A 21,847-nucleotide genomic window follows, 5' to 3' on the forward strand; every position below is an offset into this window, starting at 1 on the left:
GGGAAGCTGTAGAGAGCAGTGAGGTTGCCTCTCACAGCCTTTTCTCCAAACCTGACAAACCCAAAGTCCTCAGACACTCCTCACAGAACATTCCTTCCAGCCCTTTCACCAGCATTGTTGCCCTCCTTTGGACACATTCAAGGACCTTGACAATCCTCAAATCGTGGGGCCCAGACCTGTACATGGTACTCAAGGTGAGGCTGCTCCAATGCTGAACACAGCAGGACAATCACCTTTCTTCACTGGCTGGTGATGCTGCATTTGATGCCACCCAGGACAGGGTTTGTCCCCTTAGCTGACACTGCTGGCTCACATCAAACTGCTGCTGACCAGCACCCCCAGATCCCTCTCTGGTTTACAGACATTGCTCTCCCCACTTATACTTGTGCCCAGTGTCATAGGTACAGGATCCAGCATTTCCACCTGTTAAATTTCATCCATTAATCATAGCCCAATGATCCAATCTACCCAGATTCCTCTGAAAGGCCTTTTGTTCATCAAGAGAGTCAACAGCACTTCCCGGTTTTTGTCATGAGCAGATGTGCTAATGGTGCATTCAACTCCTGCGTCCAGACTTTTGACACACATTGAACAAACCTGGCCTTAGAATTGATCCCTGAGGAACACTGCTGGTGTCCAGTCCCCAGCCAGATGTCATTCCATTCACTACAACCCTTTCAGCTCTGCCCTTCAGCCAGTTCTTCCGCAAGAACGGTGTGAACCCACTCATCCCACAGCTGGACAGCTCATCCATAAGGATGCTGCAAGAGCCAGCATCAAAAGGCATAGTAAAATCCAGAAAAACTGCATCCAGCACCTTCCTGTCAGCCACTGGGCAGGCGACCTAAAACTTCAAAGTCAGATTGTTCATATGTTCAGCTGTATAAATCAGTGGCTTACAAGCTAACTGTAATGATTTAGTATCCATTTTTTTGTTTGTTTATCAAATTATAAAAGCAATTTAGTTGCATTATCAACCTTGTCAAAGTTTAGCATTATGTATTTTATTATATCTTTTATTATATTATTATATCTTTTATTATATTTGGTTTTGGGGGGGGTAGGGTTTTGGGGGTTTTTTTTAGCTTAGCATGCTCCATCTTAAAGCTTTAGTTAAGACTAGATGGGAGAGTAGGATTACAGCCTTGGGAGATCAGTAAAAACAGTTTTAATTAATTACCCGTCTTCTCGCTTTGAAGCACCCTAAAAAGGATTGCATCTTAGATGTGTAAAATTCTCTTTGAAGAGATGTTTTCCTGAAGATATTTTCCACGGAAATCAATACTCATAATTCAGAAAGGTGCCCTCTCTTATTCAAATCACAGTGATTTGCTTTCTGATGGTTAACTGGTCCTGTGTCTTCTAAAGAAAACAGTAGTTCATTAATCTGAAAACTTAATAAGAAAGATGAATGTCTGGTTATATTAAAATAGCCTGAGAGATGGAAATTAAGACTCAAAAACTGAAAAAAAAAAAAAAATCCAACAAAAACAAGGGGAAAAGAGATCTGAGAAAACATATGATGGGTATTTTTAAACTATCTGCATTCAAGGTTATAAACTGGGCAATGTCATTCCAAACAGAAGTAGTAAGCTCAATATTTTCAATAGATAAAGTATAAATAGGCTTGAAATCCCATCTTTACATGAGAAAATACAGCAAGACCCAAGCAATATTTCTTTATCAGCCAGAACAGAGCACTTAGAGCTCATTGGGCGAAGAGTAGCTCATTCATTCTGACTATCAGGAATGAATGTTTTGTAGTTAACCTTAATTTAAATTTAAATTGGGATTTAAATATTTTTCTAGTAGTGTTTTTCCAGCAAACACACATATACACGCACTCACCAATTCCTGTGATTGTCCCTTAGCAAGCATACCTCTGCTTAACACATTATGTCAGTCACACATTTGGCTCTAAAACCTGCAAGCATAAAACTAAAAGCCCTTTCAAAGTGTCTAGGAATAAAATTCTTCATATATTAGCATGGAAAATATTTTATTAGCAGTAATACGGAAAAAACCCTGCAAAAACTTAACAAATATGCCAGCCAAGGTTTTCTGTTCCCTAACATAGGTATCCATGTGAATGCCTCTGAAATCAAGTGTAGATTCATTTATGTGGCAAACCACTTCTCTGCCATTCTGTCACAAATAAGCTATGAGAGGTAGAGATTCTAGTACTGTGTATCATGATAAAACCCTGACTCCAAGGAGTTCCTCCCCTCTGATGAAAAGCAGCCAATCCTACAGATATATTAAAAATTCCACGTGTTGACTGTGTGAGTTAAGAGTAAGATAGTGTCCTTGTTTGTGTGTGCTGTATACTAAAAATAGTTGTTTATTGGATTTACTGAACTTAATAGTTCCCACTTGTGAGCTTCAGATCTATAAAAATATTAATGACTCTTTCCATACTGCTTGATCAGAAGTTCTCTGTGCAGAGCAGCCCACATGAATTTCTAAGTCCTCAGAATGGACTTACATTTAAATGCTTTTATACGTGTACACATTCACTTTATGCAATGAGGTACTTTTTAAAAACTGTGTTTTCTAATTTTTTAAAGGACATTTAGACTAATCCATAGAACGGGGGTTTTGCTTTCCCTACCGTGTTATGAAAAATAAACTTTGCCAGTAGAAAATTTCAAATTTGCAGTGAAATAAGGTAATTAACCTGAAATATTAATGCAGTTTGTTCCAATTAAACTGAAAAACCATTCTCCTCAAAAAAATATATTTGGAAAATGTCTAATTATGAGGAAGGCTGAGTCAAAAAGGATATACATTTAGCTAAACTGGGATAGAAAAACTAGTGGAAACTTCTTTGGTCAGAAACACAATGTGGTAATCTTGCTTCTGAGACAAACTCAGGGCTGACTTACAAAACACTAATAGCATTATGAGGAAAGGCCTTAATCTAAAAAGATAAAGCTTTGCAAAGAGGTGGTGTGGTGACTTTCCTACAGCTGATTAGTCTAATCACGCAGCAGGTTTGGCTTATGAAATTAATGAATTGAAAAATAATTATTTAGACATTACAGTAAAGGTGGGTAAATCAGCCTTTGTATTCCCAGATCAAAGAGTGAATCATCTCATATGGAATTTTCTTCAAAGAAAAAAATTGTTTCACTAGTATAGGAAGTTGGGTTTTTTTTTTAAAAAAAGCAAGATAGCATGAAAAAATGGCAATGCATAAGATTAGCTTTATGAGACTATATTTTACTCTCATTATTTTGTACATAAGGGAGGTTAGTGATCTGCTTCTCTCCAGCTAAAATAATGAGTGGTAACAATGTTTTTATCTCTGTACTTTTTCAAAAGGGAGAAAATATGTGATTTAATGATACTTTACACAGAATTATTTTATGCTTTTCCAATTCTTAATTTGCACATCCTTCGATGTAAAAGATGTCAATTAAAAGCAAATATTTAAGAAAAATAGTAACATCTGCCAAGTACAGACTCATGTAAATGTACATGCTTTGCTGTGCAAAAGAGCAAGCTTGAGGATCTCTGTCAATGTATCCATAATTGTGTGATTCTAAGAGCTCAACTATTATAATTTCTCAGCTAAATTGCATGCATGTTGTAGGCATATGATAAAACTTTCCTTTGAATCCACACTTCACGTGGATTTCTAGCAATTTAATTCAATTTATTAATACTGCAAGTAGATTGCCAGAAGAAGATAGGATTAGCTTCAATGTAATTTTTAGTGACTCAGTTGTTTGTGTTATGTTAGTCATACAGTAGCTGTTCAAGAAGATCTTCTCAAAGTTAAGTCTTTAGAAGACCAACAGATTTGAGTGCAGATAACCCTGATCTTACAATCACAGCCAGAAGTTATTTGGGACATTTTCAGTAACCTCTGATTACTTGTTCTCTTCCTTTCCTTCCAGTGAATTATTCATTGCTTGATCTCTGTTTAAAGTTTTTGCTTTCTTTTGATCACAGGCAATGGACTGGGAATCCGAGTTGTAGGTGGGAAAGAAATTCCAGGCAGCAGTGGGGAAATTGGAGCTTACATTGCCAAGATCTTGCCTGGGGGCAATGCAGAGCAGACGGGGAAGCTTATAGAAGGTAAGATAAATGCATTATTAAAAAATGGAGCCGCGGGACGGCTGGGAGTTTGTTAGAATTATTTGTAACACACATTTGTCTCTTGCACAATGGATGCAATCTTGTGCAAGGATAGAGGTCTGAACCTCCACAATACTTAAAGCAGAAAAGGCTTGATAGAAAGTAATTTTATGACTTCTGTGGCCAAAGAGATTTGCCATGATGAGCATTATTATGGCATGTCTTCATTGATATGTGCCAACATGCTGTCTGCATGGTCATGTATCATCAGCTTGTATCATGGACATGCTGTTTTGAAGATCTTTAACCTGTCTTGATCACCTAGGTATCCATGTTTGAAATTTCTTAGTTGCACAGGTAAAACATACCCAGTTGTCTCCCAGATACATGCACTAACCTTTTTTCTTAGTTCCCTAAAGTCATACCTAATGTCAGTTTTCCAGTTTAAAGTAACCATCCAACCTGCCCCAACAGGCAACAGAGAAAAAGAGGTATCCACAGAAAAACAATAATTTCATCTAATGTAGACTTCTGCTTCAAGAATTGAAAAGAGTCTTCCTCACTTAATTGGCTTTAAGAAAACTGCATTAAACTTCACGTCATCCTTTAGCCAACCAAAGCTAGATGGAATGAATTTCACTTCATTATCAATACATTTTCTAGGATTATTGCAATGTGATCATTCTGTCTAATAATTTATTTCTGTGATGATATGAATGCCACCATCTTTTTATAACTTTCTCTTTTTATAGCAATTTTCTAGTTCCCTTTTGCATATCTGTATGCACCTGAAATGTCAGTCTGCCCATGGACAAAAATAGAATACATTTGTTTCTAATTCATTCAACTATTTTTTTCCTTAAATAAAAGCATGTATACAGGGAAAGATAACAAAAGAAGATAAGTAGGAAAAATAGCTCTCCCTGCCAGAATTCAATTCATATAAGTTTTCTGAAAGGTAATCATGCAAAAAAATTAATTATTAAATTGAAATCACTTTGCAGACAGAATGTCTGCGAATCTACCCAGAAAAACTGGGTAAATTGATTAAAGAATATATTTACAAGGAATAGTTTAATTATGCTGTGGGTATTACAAAACAGTGTCACCTGCATTCACCCTGCAGCTTTTTACATCCTTGGTGCTTTCTTTGCCAATATTTTAATGATACACAAAAAAAAAAAAAAAAACAAAACACACAAACCCCAATGTCAGTGAAATTATGTATAAACAGAAATATTTTTTTTTTGGCCTATAGACTTGATTTTGATATTCATATTTAATGGGTAGTATCTCACTCATCAAATGATAGAATAGTGCTATTTTTTGTGCATGAATGATGAAAGAATTGACCTTAATTTAGTGTGTTTTGAAGCAAGTATTTGTTTTGGTTCCCTCCATACAAATAAGCGAGTCTTTCATAACTGTGCTAGATCACATGCATTGTTTCAGTACCAAGCAAGGAAAGAGGAAAATGTGGTTATTCAACATTTCCCCAAGACTGGACATTTCAAGAAAGAAAATGAGCAGTTACAGCTTGGAATTGTCTGTGGTCTTTTGGTTGATTTTGCTAGGAACTTTTCTGGAAATTGAAGTTTAGACGTGTTCTTTACTCACCATACAGGTTCTTTTCAGCAGTGATCAAGAACATCTTGGATTTACAATAACTACAGGAGAAACCTGACATAGAAATTTACTTTTTAATCTGTTCACATAATATATTTTGAAGGCTTATTCCTATTTTATAGGAAGATGAATATGACAGTAAAATATTTATTCCTTTGTTTCATTCTCCCATCATATGTTCAGTGATGTTTCTAATCCAACCTTTATATTAAAGTATCCTAGACTTGGGTATGTTGGCATAAATCAACTCCATCAAAATCCCTATATTTGATCTGTTGAATTTGTCCACACAATGTCTCAGAATATGTTTTAGTATTGATGTGTTAAATGTTCTGTCAGAGACAAAAAATTCTTCCTGCAGAATGTATTTTGACTATGATATACAAGACAAACATTTCCTCTCACTCTCATTTACCTTTAGGTCTTGCCTTTCTATCTAGTTTACTTTTTATGTTATTTTAGATGGTTGTCAAGATCAACAAAGAATATTTTTCTACTTCAATGTAAGTTGTGGTTGGTTTAGTGGAAATATGGCTGGTTCCCATTTAACCTCTACCCTTCAGAAGTGCTAAAATTCATGGAGGTCTTCAATCATTCCCATACTGATCTCTGTAAATCCAGCCAGGCTGCTAATCTTACCAACATGGCTGATATTGTTACCTCTAAAAATAGAGGCTGGCCTTCTTTTATTTTTCAAGTTATTTTCTGTCTTTCACACCACAGAAAGAAAACACAAAGAAAACTTGTTATGTCATTATCTGTAAATACAATTACTTTTTTTTGTGTGTGTGTGCAGTGATCATGAGTCACTTTTCCTGATGAAATGCTATGTGACCACAAGTTAGACTATATACCAAGTCATCAAGTAAACGTATACTAATGTCATTACAAGTTAATATCTTGACTCATTAGCCTTTCTAAGAACGTGAATCACTGTGAAAAATCCCATCAACTTAATTAATTCCTCTAATGCTAAAAACACTGGGCCAGGTCTGAAAATCCTACTAATAACATAAGAAACAAGGATGGATTTATTGTGGTTGTGAAGGAAGACAAACTCCTTCCTTCTCTCTCTATGACTGCATATAAAGAAATGACACACAGATAGCATTCCTATCCTTAGGGAATAACATAAAATTTTTGTCTGTTAAAAAGCTTTGGAGGAGTCTTAGTGCTGAAAATTTTATTTATAGTTCTGACTGGCAAATACCAGTCTTCTCAGTTCTCTCACCTTGAATTGCTTTCAAATGTCAAAAATATCTCTGATTCATCACTCATTGGCGTAACAAAAACTGGAGGTGGAAGACTCATTCCACCGAGCTCATCAAGTGCAAGGACTGTGTCAATTTGATAGATGTGTCTGTGCTCCCCCTTGTGTTGACAGAAACAGTTCAGTTATATTCCACCTGGAAAATCTACTGAGTGAGTGGCATTTCAGCCAGCATTTTTGAGAAACAGAACAGAGAGTAAAGAGCAGAAATGAAATGTTTATGTGTGTTACCTACTCTTACAAATTTTCCGGATGCCCTCAGCATTCCACTTTTCTTGTTGGACCATTTCAATAGGCTGAGTGGAGAGCCTGGGAACTGTTGAACAACAGGTGTCTTTGTTATAAGTTTTCAATCAGGCAGACAAGCTGTGTTGCAATGGTTAGGTCATCTGATGTTCACTGAGATGAAGATACTCCCCGCCTTTCCAGTCTTCTTGAAATTCTGGCAAACTAGCATGGTCTAAAAGCTAATGGTGAACTTGATTTGTGGTGGTCTTACTGCCTTTGCTTATACTCCACTCAACAGCTACCCTGACACTGGTCAGACTTCTGTTAATCTGTTCTGAGCCCCTTTTGTGTGCATGTATATTTTTAATATTTTATAATGCACCATTTAAATGATAACTTCCCAAGCATAAAAACAGGAAAATCATAGTGAAGACATATATCATATATATAGTGAAGACAAAACCTCTTATTTTGAAAACACTGAAAAGAACCTCAAGTTTCTCTTTTATAGCAAATATAATAATGTAACATTTCTAGCATAATTTGGAGGGATGCCACCTAACTTATGAGTCACAGAACTTCACTGTAAAATATTAGAATATAAAGAGTCCATGCTAGTAAGGAGACATGCTATTGAATTTAATTCAGTTGAATTTTGTGTTTTATAATTTAATAAAAATATTTGTGATACAGTGAGATTTTAAACTTCCCCATCCTGAATCGGGTTCAATAATATTATAAGAAAAACTGCCTGATGGATGTACAAATACTGAAAGACTGTGATACCTGTTAAAGCTGTTAAGTAGGTCAGAGAGGAGAAAATGCACTGTTGTTGGAGAGTTCCATCTTAGTTAGTGGTGCCCTCCCTTAAGTCCAGTCCTTCAGCACTTGTTTTGATCTAGATTAATAATTAATCTTCTCAGGATGCAGGAAACATTGCTCCTGAAAACAGTGTGAGGGTTCTCTCAGAGCCACCTGCCTTCAAGAGTAGGTAAAAGCACATCCAATGTTCTCAGCATCCAAGTCTAAATATTGACAATAAGTTCTTAAATGTACTCAGTACCTTTTAGACTTTGATTCACCTGCTAAGAAACAGATGGTCAGTTTTTCCAAATTGGTTGGTTGCCTTTAATTGTGCTGAAAGTTCCCCAGGCCACATGACTGGTTTCCCTCACGAGAGTATTTTGAGTGAGTGTGTCTTTGGTAATGCCAGACCTCTCTTTCATCTTTGGAAAACTGCAATCTCATAACTTTCAGATGCCTTCAGGAAATAAAACTGAGGTCTCCCTATTTCCTCTTATCCCTATTTATTCATGTTTCTTTTTGCCTCATCTATAAAGTCATACATATTCTTACACACTCAACTGTCACAATTTTCTTCTTTAAGAAGATTTTTGATGCACAGCTCACACTCTCTAATGCCCTAATACAGGGCCAAATAACGCTAGAATCATTCCTCATATTGAGACTTAGAGCCTTCCTTTGGACTGTCGTGGGATGGCACAGCTTATGACCTCTTGGTCCACAGACCATGGCCACAGTGTCAGTGAGAATACTTTCTCACAAATCTGGAGCCAGTAGGGAGAACATGTTCACTGCTTGTCACCAAACAGCTTTCTGCACCAAACTGACATGCAAGATGAAGAGGGTGTGCCAAGCCACATGCTGGCAAAAGAGGGCCGCATCTAGACCTGTGCAAAGTGATTTCCACCCAAAGCAAAATATGATAGGGAAAAGGAGAAAAGAGCTATTTGGATTACCTCCATCAGAGAGCAGCCTATCTCCCCACCTTTGGCTCACAGAAGAAGGAGGCAGACCCAGGAAGCCCTGACAGAATCCTGCCTTAACCAGAATGCTCTGCAGCTGTCACCCATGGTGTGGACTTTGGCTTCTGACCTAGTTCACTTCAAGCATCCCAAATCCCCAGGCTTCATAATGGAAGAATGTATACTGAGACATTCTGCAAAGGCAGAGAAGAAAAGGTCAGGGCTCAGTGGGACTCATCTATACACATCCAAGTATGGTTAGCACAGCTCTTCATTATTTCCAGAACAGGCAGTTAATCAAAAGGAAAATTATGATAAAGGCATAAGGAGCTATATATGATGATAAAGAGGGAAGCTGCATTGTTAGGTGAAAGTCTACTACAAAACACTAATCAGCTGACCACCCAGAAATGAGACTGAAATATGAGATACTAAGAAATATGAGAGCCCTCAGTAGCAATTTTGAGTCTAGGGAAGGCTGCAAATGGAAGCTGAAAGACAGCCAACATGTTCATGATGTGTAAGCAATCCTTCATGCATACAGTCTGCATTAACTGGAGAAAAAGAGTATTTATACTATCTACAGTTCCTTCTCTGAGAAGAATGTAAATACGGCTAACGAGAAAACTAGAGAGGAGATGGCCAGTGTGGGGAGACAATTTACTGTACTTTGGTTGTCTAGTATAAATAAGACAAATTTGCCATAAGCAACACTGGGTAGAGGCTGTTGGAATATTAGAATAATTGTTTAATCTTTAAAGATTTTCCTGAGTTCTGGGCAATGACATCTTTGAATACAGGTATCTTCCTCATTCCTCCAGTTAAAGGTGCCAACTAGATAGCTTCCAGAATGTTTCACTCCAGCCATGCCCTGGGGATGTGTCCCTTCATGTGTTTTCAGATCATAAGTTTTCAATCACAGGTTTTCAAGTTTTTAAGTCCTTGTCATCTTAAAGCATGTTATTTACTGGCATTGGAAACACATGCTTTCTTTCGAGTCCTCTCAGAAGGACAGTGGGAAGCAACTGTACTGATCAGTCCATGAAAGGTTTATAAAGAAAATGTTAACAATTTTTCTGGAAGTTGTTTAATACATTTTTGGGCTACTTTGAATAGCACCAAGTGCTGAAAAACAAGGCCAGACTGTTTCAGAAGGTCTTCTGCAAAGGCAGTACAGGGGTAATGGCTTTCCATCTTATCAAAGCTATCTCTTGCCATAGTGCAGACGTGCTTTGCATCTTGCTTGGAAAATGCAGTGTGACTGGAATGGTCATGGGTACCTAAACAGCTGGAAAAACAGAACAGAAGCAGTGGGTCACTATAATTCTCCCTACTCTTGTCACACTTCCCTCTTATCCCTGAGTTACAGATGAGCACAAGTGTAACACTGACTGATCTTTAATCGGTCACTGGCTGGTCATTTATTGGTGGGAAGGACCGTAGGCACCAGGTCTTCCTGGGTTTTAAAATACTGTAGTGAGCACTGCTTTCTGTTTAGACAGCTAAAATTGGAAACATTGATTGGGTCAACACAATGAAAAGAGATTTTCCAATCCCTATGAAGCAGAGATAGTGAAGACCCAGCATCTTTTCTTGATTCCCTCTGATAATTACACTTCTGGCAGAAAGTAGATAGCATGGTGAAGCTGGAAAATGATGAAACAAAATTAAAAGGAACACAAAAAGGAAAGGAAAAATTCTCAAAAAACTGTGGATCAGGTCTTAAATGAACAGTAATAATCTTTCCATTCTGCACTTCCATTTTGCAGTTTGGCTGCTTTAATTTATTACTGCTTTGGAAAAAACAAAGAATGAACTTTATCCTGTTCTCTGAGTATTAGTCTTCATGATTTATTTTGCTGTCCATGCTTATTCTGCTGGGTCAGAAGAGAAGAGAGCTTGCTCTCAGCATATTCCCTGGGCTATGGGCTCAGGTTTCTCTGTCCCAGCAGAAACTGGCTTTATCAAAGACAATGTGCATAAAATAGCAGGCAGTGCCATTGTTTGGTTGTAAGCTTTGCCCTAAAGCTCTTTAGAAAGGTCCTAATCTAAACAAACCCCTAAATACCACCTATCAGCTATAAATCTTAACTTGCATAGTTGGGCTCCTCTCATCCATGTATTTTGTTCTGTCTTGTACTTCTTTTACATAGGTAATAATCAAAGGTATAGGATTATTCTCAAGTGCGGCAATGGACATTCAATATATTGAAAAAATGTCTTAAAATATTTTTAAATTACTTTTTTAAAGGAAATTAAGTTAGTAGAAAGGACACTCTGCCAAAGTGTATCACTTTATATGTTGGAAGTAACCTACTGTGAGAAAGAAAAAAGAAAGGCAGAAATCTTTCTCACACTGGTTCAGCCATTTCATACGCTGTCCCACCGACAGTGGTCTCAATTCCATTCTTGATATGGCAGGAGTTGAGTTATTCTAAGAGTTTAGTTTGGCCTTTTGCTAAGATATGAGAAACAAAGAATTTTCAGAAGGAATGAAAATCATTTCAGTGCTCGTGTGGCACTTATAGAAAGAAGTTGAGGAAATACTTGCAGTATAAACAATTGACTTGCAGTATAAACAATTGACTTGGAAATTTATTGAGGCCTGGTTACTGTAACACATGTGCACAACTTTATTTACCAAATCTCTTTTTGTGGTGGTTGAAACACACTTAGAAAATAATGCTTCTCCCTGCTTTGGAAAATACAGAACATAAGTTTAAGGAGTTTTAGTTTAATCTTACGATGTCAGAATTATATAACTGGGGTTTTACAAGGATACTTGATTAGAAAACTTCTTTTATACCTAAAATATCAGTTTCAATGAGATAAACCAGGTAATATGAGTTTGTAATGTTTCTTCCTGTAATGTAATTGCTGTATATTTAATTTCCCTGCAATAAAAATAAGCACTTAAAAGAGAGAGTTAGAGAGTAATTTGCATCTAGGAAGTAGTTGAGCATCTGTAAAGACTGAGCTTTTAGGATCTCTTTTATTTAATCTAAAGCAGAAGGGGACACTTAAGGTGCACTTACAAATTTTATAAAGCTATGGGAAAGAATCATTAAATGTAAACATATTATGACCAGTAAAATACAGCCCCTTATATAATGCCAGCTACTGATTTTTTTCACTCCTGCATTTATCCTTGTTATGTGCCACATAAACTACTACAGTTTATACCTTCTTTATGATCAAAAACTCTGAAAATAACCTGAACAATTAATTATTGATGAAAATCAATTTTGCTAGAAAAGACATATCATACAAATTGCACCAGGAACTTGGATTCTTAATTTAAAAAAAAAAAAAAAAATATCAAAACATCCCTATGGGGAGGGTTTTCTTAAATTCTTAAACAGGTAAGTCTGATTTACGGAAACAAGAAAAATAAACTAGATGCTTCAATCAGAGGGAAGAGGCAAATACAGTCACTAGATGTTCCAGTTAATGAAGTGAAGAACTATCACAAAGGCCATGAGAAAAACATTCATCAGATGGTTTATAACACAAATTGTGGAACATCACTGGTAAATGTCATTGGTGTCATAACTAGCTTCCACTAAAATCACATTAGGAAGTACTACTAGCTATTTTAGAGTACTTATGTGGATCTACGCATTTAGTAATTTTCAGATGTACAGCTTTTGGCAGAAGTTACTTTTCAGGACCTTGATGAACAGTGCCTGTAAGAAAGAATATCCAGGTGCTTCTTGGAACCTCCATGGTTCCAGAGAATGTGCCTGAAGCCCTGTTTCTCTGAGCACAGCAGGAACAGCAGCAGGCAGCGTTGTCATCAGACTGCCCACAAAGCTTTCTTGGTTCCTGCTGGCACTATGCAGCTCTCTGCTGTCCTCTGGGATCACACACATCACAGGTGCTTTGTAGCTCTTCCTCTGGCATTGACAGATACCACCCATCCATGTGCTCCCAGTGTTCCCATCTTACTCTTGAATACTTACTCTTCTTCTGCTATACTCTGACACTGTGAGTACTTTCAAGGCTCATTCTTCTCCATAGGAGAGTTTAATTCCTTCTTTCTCTATTTTTAAGATACTGTATTAAAATCAAGTGGATGTGTATTTCTCAGAAGATGCAGGTATGTCTCCTGTGTCAGTATTCCAAATACACACTGGCAGAGGCGGCAAGAGGTCTGTGACTTTTCTGGTTTGAGCAATGCTGGAGAGAAGAAGGGTTTAGTTACTGCTTCCAAGATGTTCAAAGATAAAGCTATATCTTTAGTCAAACTAAGGCAGTCTGTCTGGGACTGCAAGAGATAGACATTCTCTAGATCATATTATACCTGATACACAGGCAAATAGCACAAGCAGAGAGACACACAGACACTGTGCCTGCCCCCTTTGCATAGGTGCTTGCTGTGACTGATGAGAGGGACTTGGATTTCAGCTTGGACCATCAAAGATATGTGCCTGTATTGCTCTGGTTCTTGTCTTTTTTTTTTCAAGGACTGGCTTCTGTACAGCAGATTTACAAAGAAAACAGACAAATGTGAATCCTTTGGTGCCTAAACTGAGATCAATTTGTCTTACTAGTGGAAGTCATCAAATGCACGCTCCCATCTCCATTCACTGTGCAGGGAGCTTAGGTATTTCTTTTAGGGGAGCTGTATCACTAACAACCTAAAATTCAGATGCTACAGGCCTATGTTAGGCATGCTGGGCCACATCTCATAAAACAAAAATCAGGACATTTTCATCTGATGTTTTTAAGGAACAATATCTGTTTGGGCTCACATAATGGGCATTCCAGAAAAACACCTTATTACAGTGTGGGAAAGCCTTTTGCATAACTACTGAACTGTGTTGTTTGATAGTGACTTCCCAGTGAACTGGGAAGCTAAAAATACTCTAATTCCATTTCCTATTGTGCAGATTACTGTGGGCTAAAACTTGCAGACTAGCAGTTTGATGTTATTGTAGTGAAAAAAATCTAGTGAAATCAAAGTGAGGGTCATCTTGAAGCAGAAGTTAAATAAAGCTGTGTCCTTATGGCCAATTTTCCCTGCCATTGGGTTCCAAAAAGTGTATTAAAACACTTCATGTTTATATGTAGCAATTTTAACCTTCAATCCCATTCCTGAAATGTGGATCTCCAGGAATATTAGACCAGCCTGGCCACTCCATGGAATGCTGTATTGATGTAAAACATAGCAAAGATTCAGGGCCCAAGGTGAATTTTACCCAGTCAGGGTTTGTTCTGAAAGTCGGGTGAACAGATATCACCTGTCAGTGACTCTCAGGGGTGGGATGTGGGTTGTTTGCAAGCCACAGCTCTCAGCAGCAAAGAGGATTACAGACCACATTTTTCTGCCTGTGAAACTGGATACTGCAGCAAGCAGAATTTCTTTAGTCATTTGTTACTTCAAAGTACTTTCTAGATAGGTGTATGCAAATTTGATTTTTCCAAGACCGTAAGAAACATTATGAACAATTGTAAATAATTTACTGTTAAAAATATGAACTGATGGAAGTGGGTTTTCTCACAGTAGAACATTATCTATCTTTTAGATGGCTTGGACCCAAATTTGAAATGGTTTGTCAGAGAGCTTCACTTCAGTTGTTTAAAAAGTGACAAGGGCAAATAGATAAATCCCTGTTTTCTCTAAGTATTGGGTAACCCAGGAAGAGAAAATAGAGGTAAAAAAAAAAATTCTTAAATTTCTTTAATTAAATCAACCAATCTCTTGAGGTACTTAGGTAAAAAATATAGTTGTGTAATCAAATTATTTCAGATTTTCCAAGGTTTTCTAAACAACTTCTGAAGCATGTGGTATCAACTGTTTTCAGAGGAGACACTGAACTGGGTTGTACTTTGCTCTGACCTAATCTGATCTGATACCTTGATTTTCTTATTCAATGGAAAGGGTAAAGGAACTCAAAGAACAAAACAACAATTTTTGACAATTAGTTTTGCAATATAGTTCATTACAAAATAGAAATATTATGTAGATTAATACAGAAAATGCTTTAGATGTCAGCTTACAGAAAGAAAACCACTATGAGCACTCAAAAAACTGCATAAAGACTTCATTTCAAATTTCTTGAAGCATGTTCTATTCCAAAAACCTAATTAGATCATCCATAAGGTATGACTAGGAAAACCTTGTATGAGAATATTCAGGTTTCTTTGAGAAAAAAATAAACAGGTGATTGTATAATTTAACTGTAAAAAGAAAAATGTTGATTACAAATGATTACTCTTTATCCAGGTTTATAATTCTGATGTTTGAGTCTTACCGTGTAAAATTAGGTAAATATGACTTCACATTTCTATATGAAAAGTCTGAAAGGAGCTACATTAAGTGTACTTGTACTGTAAAAATGCAACTTAAAATTCAACTGAAATTGAGGGTATTGAATTGCAAATTATCTAATTTATTAATGACTAAAGCTTGAAAACATTTCATCAAGCTGAAATTGAGTCTTAAATCCTTATTTTTGCTTCACATTCCAACAACAACAAAAAAAAAAACCTTGGGGAAAAAAAAAAGCCCTGTAAAAGAATCAAAATGTATTTTTGGAATTCCTTTAAACCTTGGTAAAAGAAACCTCTTTGAACTGTTTCTGATTTAAAAAATAATAATTCGTTGCCCGAAATAATGCTTGAAAATTAGGAAGGTGTGCTGTGTTTTTTTTTTTTTCCTGTACAGATCCTACAATGTTTGAGCAAAAAATCATTGAAATCTATACTATTTCTCCTTGATTGTAAGGGAGTCCCTCAGATCCTAAATAGGCATAATAGAACAGTTTGATATCTCTCTAAATACAACAGTAAGTGGAATTCTATTAAGATCTTCGGGTTTTATGGTCCATTTGAAAACTTATGCAATTACCTTGTAGGTACATTAGTATGCTCTAGGCAACTTTTCAAACACTTTTTTTTAGGTACTTAAATATTATCAGTTCTGAAAAAACTTAATTAGTCATGATTTGAGTGGTTGTGGGGGATCTAATTGGTTAGAAAGTGCAAGACAGTTACATTCAACTCAGTAAGACTGCAATAATCTTGGTAGTACCTATTTCCTTCTGGTATTGGAGGTCAGATTTCATGAATGATAAGTGGTAGATTGAGCATTTTTAGGTCAGCATGTACTGACATTTTCTTTCACAGAATCAAACTAGAATGTAAAATGTAAAACACTTGAAGGCAAAGACATTTCAGACAGCCAACCTTGGTGTCTGGCAGGTAGCAGCTACGTTCTCCAGGGTCTGAGCTTTTCTTAAGCCTCTGAAGGGACTCAGCACCTGTGAAGTGGTTCACACTGCATTTGAAACATGTAGAATATGTCCAAGTCATCATATATATATGGTGTAGCTGATCCTGACTGCTTTTATGTGAAAATGCAGTGGTTCAATACCTGCCAAGGGAAAAAGAAACCTCAGCTGGGGGCCTTTCCCAGCACAGATGATGAGTTGCTCAGATACTTCTGCTTCTAAGGAGAGCTGTGTTTGAAATGATGCTGCTTACTACTGAATTTCATTAAAAACAAGTGGTTGGGACCATTTTGTTTTTACTTGGATCTTGATTTCTGATTTTCAGCTGATCCATCTTCCAAATTATAAAGCCAAAGTTATTATTTAGTCTGGTAATTCAGGTACTTTCTGGGAAAGCTGTCTTAATAGAATGCAGAAATGCAACATGGTTACTTTTTCTTGATCTCTTGTACATTTTTCCCTGGCATTATTGCACATGTTCCTGTTATTCCCCAAACCATCTAGTTATGAAACAGGAGCTTTCTTAAGAATTATTTCCAATGAAACAACAAAATGCTCCAGTTATAGTACTGTGATCCTCATTCCCACTGATTATTTTTTGTTTGATGTATTACATTGACTTTAACAAAAGTGATTGTTCATTGGTGCATTCCTATGTCACAAACCTTTTATGTTTAGTAAGCACCTTATTCCTATGTTTATAGCATGTTCATCTTTCTTCTCTTTGGATGTGGGCACTGTCAGTCCAAAATAAAATGTGCAGAAGGACTCTATACTTTTATTTAGATCTTCAATTGGATTTTAACTATTTGAGTAATAGTAATATATTCCCACCTTCACATGGAAAATGTGGGAAAAAAGTGTTTGCCTTCTGATGCTATGGAAGTAAAGAAAAAAATAATTTGCAATTTTGGTGAAGTTTGTGCAAAGATACAGAATGAGTCTACAGCTCTATGTCAACTTCTGAATGCCAAGAAGAATTCCACTGACCACCCACTTACCTATGTAATATTATTCATATACTTATGAATTTTGACTGCAAGGGACCTTTCCCTGGGGACTAATTGCTGCCAAACCAAAAGGGCATGCTAATGACCAAGAAGTATTAAATCTTAAAAAGTCCCTAAGTTCTTAAAGATGAGATACATCTTACACTCATCAAACTAAATCTCACTATCAAGCAGGTAATTTGATGGAAAAGAACAATCATCCTGTAGTAGTGCTTGTACTAGAGTGGTTCCTTAGTCTTTGGAAGAGTAAAGGCTTTTCTGTTGCCTTGGTTTGTTTTTCTTTCATTTTAAATAAATTTAAATAAATTTATTCCTTACAGGCCAGTAAGGACAGGGTAGAGACACAGTGATGTACATCTACAAAAAGAAACTCAAAGACACAGGGAAGAGATTTGGAATCTTTTTGCATGCTCATACCTTTCTATACCTTTCTGCTCCCTTCCCAAGAGCTCATGTCAGGAGGAAGCATGTCTGGCATAGCCTTTAAAGATACCCAGACAAGCAGGATTAGTTTTGGTACTGCCCACAAGCTCCGTTCTATGAGGGTTCAACTTTCAGAGGGAACTCCTCTTTCTGAGCACTTCTCATCAGAGCCAGAAGACTGCTAACAACTGCTGTATTGCACAGCAGCACCCAAGTTGCCTTAGCCCAGGCCTGTGAACTTGTACACTGCTTATGTGCAATCAGACTGTGTTATAAATGCACAATAAATATGGGAGAGCCCTGTGTTGGAAGTTTAGGCTGCATGTCATGGCAGGCACAAGGTGAAAAAGAGCAGGCAGGAGGTAAAAAGGGCATTAGGATAATCTGCTTAGTACTAGAACAGAGGAAAGCAGTGTGGTGAAAAACAAGCTCCCATGTTCATAATTTATATTCATGATATATGTTCAATATTAGAATCTATTTTCAAGGGAAAGATGAGTGCCATTTACCTGCCCACGTGCAATGACAGGGCCATTTACAGGTGCTGACCAGTCACCCCAATGAATAGAAGGTTTCATTATTTCTTAGTTACTAGATAATGTGCTGAACAGCACCCCATGAAATTAACCTTTAAGATGACAGTAAAAGGAAATGAGTCATTCCAGGCAATGCTCATCATGGTGTGAGCTCTACGCTTGCTAAATGAGTTCTGTCATAGTGTGGGTGAAGTGGAATCAATCCATATAATTCATACATTTGCTGCTCATGCAGACAGCTTTGGAACTGCTAAGTAGAAATAAGCATTGACTTATGTCTAACTAAAGCGAAGTTATGTATTACTTTAACTGATTATACTTTTCAGATGGGTCTGAAGTAACTCATTAGAATGAACTGAGAGTTCCTGAGATGTGCGTGAAAGAAAGGATAAAAGGAATCAAAATTCTAGGAAAGTACTTTCATGGCTGGTGTTAGTGGGGAAGTAGAAACAGTTTTAGTCTTAGGCAGTACTAAAGAAAGAAAAGATAAATCTTTCATCATCTTATTCACAGACCACTGTAGTATTCTTAGAAATATCAGCCTATCTCAGTGATAGTAATACCTCTGCAATTCACACAGTAGAAGCTGACTGATTAGTTGCAAAGCAGGAGCTTTCTTCTGATTAAATAGCTGTAGAGTGCATGAGACAAGAAAAACACTTCCCCCTGTTTTGGAAGGAGTGAAGATCCAAAGAAGGAACTGAAAATACCTTCAAGCATGACAGTGATCCTTGTTGAGTATCATGCAGACAGGCTGGTAGATATGATAAAAACAGCTTTACAGCAGATGAGCATGAAGCACACACATCTATATCTGGATCAATACCCTTCAGTGGTGCACATGGATGGGCTGCAATGCCACCTCAGAGGTTCTGTCTCTGAATGGGGACTAGCTGGGAGAGCACCTGACAGCAACAGCAGATAAATGCTGCTCTGTTGCCTAAAGTTTCCACAGATGTGGAAAAATTTGGTGCCACCTAATGGACAACCCCCAGCTCCTGAATTTTGAATGTGTTTTGCAGGAATGCTTTTGTAAGGCGTCTAAAAAGGCATCTACCTATATTTACTAATGCTTCACACAAAGTATTTCTCATTCAGTATCCTTAATCACATATCGTCGGATGTAATATGCATTGTTTAAAGGTGAAGGCTTAATAAGCCCCATGGGTAATACAAAGATTTCTATATTTGCTGGCTTTAAATTTATGAACTGGGGTCATTTCACAGCTTCCTCAATTGCAGCAATATAACACCACATAAAACTAAATTATTGCACCTAAGTGTTCTGATCTGTTTACGGGTGAAATTTAACTAGCTATTCTGTCAAAGTCACATAAATTATTCTAGACCATACTTAAGCAAGTTTACTGCTACAGCTGCATGGACATGGCTATCTCTTTCAGTAGAAATCATGACTATGTCAACAAAATATTTAGCCCAAGGGGTTTATGTCAGTAAGTGTACACTTGCAGAGTATGTTCGCAAAAAGGAGTTGGACTATGCCACCATCATTACAATTACTGTCATAAAGAGCAACACTGCTCATTATTATTCCTGTGATGCCTTTTCCTGGTCTTAAAATCAACAGTCAAACATGGTTAGAAGGGAAAAAGGGATTTTACCTTGGTATTTATTTTAAGGATCCTTAGGTGCACTACATCCAGGTCAAATGCACGTCCATGCACACCGCAATGCCCACCCCCAAAAGATCTGGTAGAACACTGTAGGTCTTACTAATTAGCATATCTATCAAAAATTCCCCAATGAGAGGCTCAAGTGAGCCCCCCCTCCCCAAGGATCCTTCCCCTGGATGGTTCTATCTTGGTTTACAGAATGTGTTCTGGAGAGGACCTTGGGGTCTGGGGCACACCGATCCCTAACTACGAAGCTTCTAAAATGTTGAGTCTCTTAGCTTGACAAACAAGTCCAAGAATGTAGGCAAAACCCACTAAGAATACAGAAGTTGTAAAAAGGTATAACGGTTATAAAAGAAAAGGCAAAAATCTTCATGGCATCACCTGAAAAAGCTGTTAGTGATCACCTGATTGCATGTCACGTACTTCAGGAAGCAAAACAGGTAAGAAAACGTAAGAGTATCTCTGTTTGATCAGATGAACCACCAGATACCATAAATTAAATGTACCTATCTGTGATATCTGTATAGATGTGTGCTTGTATGTGTATTTATGTTTATAGATGTTGCAAGATACAGTATCTCCTCTTGCTTGTTTGAGCCTGCCCTCCCAGTAGCATCATCTCTAGCCAGAATGTGAGCATCAGTATTGGAATTGCAGTTTGAACACTATGCTCCGTTCTCAGCTGTAACTGAATTCAGTGGTACAAGTAAAATCATGGTCAGTTTGATGAATTTCAGTTCGTAAAGGTACATGCTTTGAAGAGATGCATCTCAGAATGAAATCAATTTTCCATCTGCAGTTTACATTTATAGATTGTCAGGATGCATTATGGGTTTGGTTATTTTCATTTACCTGTGAATAGAGATACAGTAGGATTAGGAGTGTTCCTGAAGGCTTTCAAACAAAGGACAAAGAAGGAAAAAAAAATTGGAAATTGTATTTCTATTGCTTCCATTCACTGAAATGAACTGGAGAAAAGGGATTGGACTTTTCTTTAAAATCTATTGTATATGTTTTGAGGTCAGGTTGGATGGGGCTTTGAGCAACCTGGACTAGTGGAAGGTGTCCCTGCTCATGGCAGGGAGGTGGGAACTAGGTTATCTTTAAGGTCCCTTCCAACCCAAACCATTCTATGATAGTATGATTCAATGATTCAATACAGTATTTATTATCATATATTAAAAAAAAAATCTAATCAGGTGAATCTCTTTCTTACTTTTAGAGAAAATAATTATTAGTTTTGGTGAAGATAAAGAAATGCCTTTGAAATGGGATGAGTTCATAGGCAGTTTAGCAATTCCTTGGATACTTTTCACCAAAGGAGAATTGTTCAAAGACTTTCTTCTCTAAAGGATATTATATCATTTGTGATTCACTCTTTTATTGTATTCAGTATGTTTGGGGGATTTGCAGTTTCAGTTGGCATTTTTTGTTTCTCACATATATTTTTTCCTTATTTTTACCTATTTTTGCATAACTCATTCACAATATTTCACATATGCAGTTGCTCAGCTTTGAGTAGAGGTCCTTTTACTTAAATTTTCTGTGGAATAAAGAAAATAGTAATTTTTATTCTGATAAATAAAACAGCTATTTATCAGCTATTTTTCCTTCTTTTGCCTGGGAAAGAATATTTAGTTGTTTGATGTAAAAAAAGCAGAGATGATTGTTTTACTCTCTTACATTGTTTGACACTAATAATTTTAATATTTGACACCTGGGAAAAAGACTCAGACATGTTCAATAGCTTTGGTGAAATGAAAGAAGTCTTAAAAGATTAAGCAGTAAAGTGCTCAAACTCTTTTGTCCTTGTTGGCCCGTAATAGACATTCGATCTTGAGCCTACAGATGAAATGTCAGTTTAACATTTATATTTGGCAGTGTAAAAAATAATGCTTGATAGCTCAGGCATATTTTTGAGGGAGAATAAGCTGTTGCAATACCAGGTGAAGTGAAGGTGAGGATGCAGTGCTGTGAATTTGGTAACAGTTCAATGTTTAAATATGATTTTGATGTGTAACTAAAACACCCAA

General features: G+C 36.9%; 1 protein-coding gene across 1 annotated transcript in view; it reads left to right on the forward strand.

Moving 5' to 3' along the window:
- PCLO (piccolo presynaptic cytomatrix protein) overlaps positions 1–21,847 on the forward strand; it is a 322,461-nt gene that overhangs the window by 207,020 nt on the left and 93,594 nt on the right. Inside the window, exon 11 of the mRNA XM_069035466.1 lies at positions 3,958–4,083. Within this exon, the coding sequence (XP_068891567.1) occupies positions 3,958–4,083 (126 nt within the window). The remainder of the gene's footprint in view (positions 1–3,957; positions 4,084–21,847) is intronic.

The sequence above is a fragment of the Aphelocoma coerulescens genome, chromosome 1A (assembly GCF_041296385.1).
Source record: "Aphelocoma coerulescens isolate FSJ_1873_10779 chromosome 1A, UR_Acoe_1.0, whole genome shotgun sequence".
NCBI classification, from domain to species: Eukaryota; Metazoa; Chordata; class Aves; order Passeriformes; family Corvidae; genus Aphelocoma; species Aphelocoma coerulescens.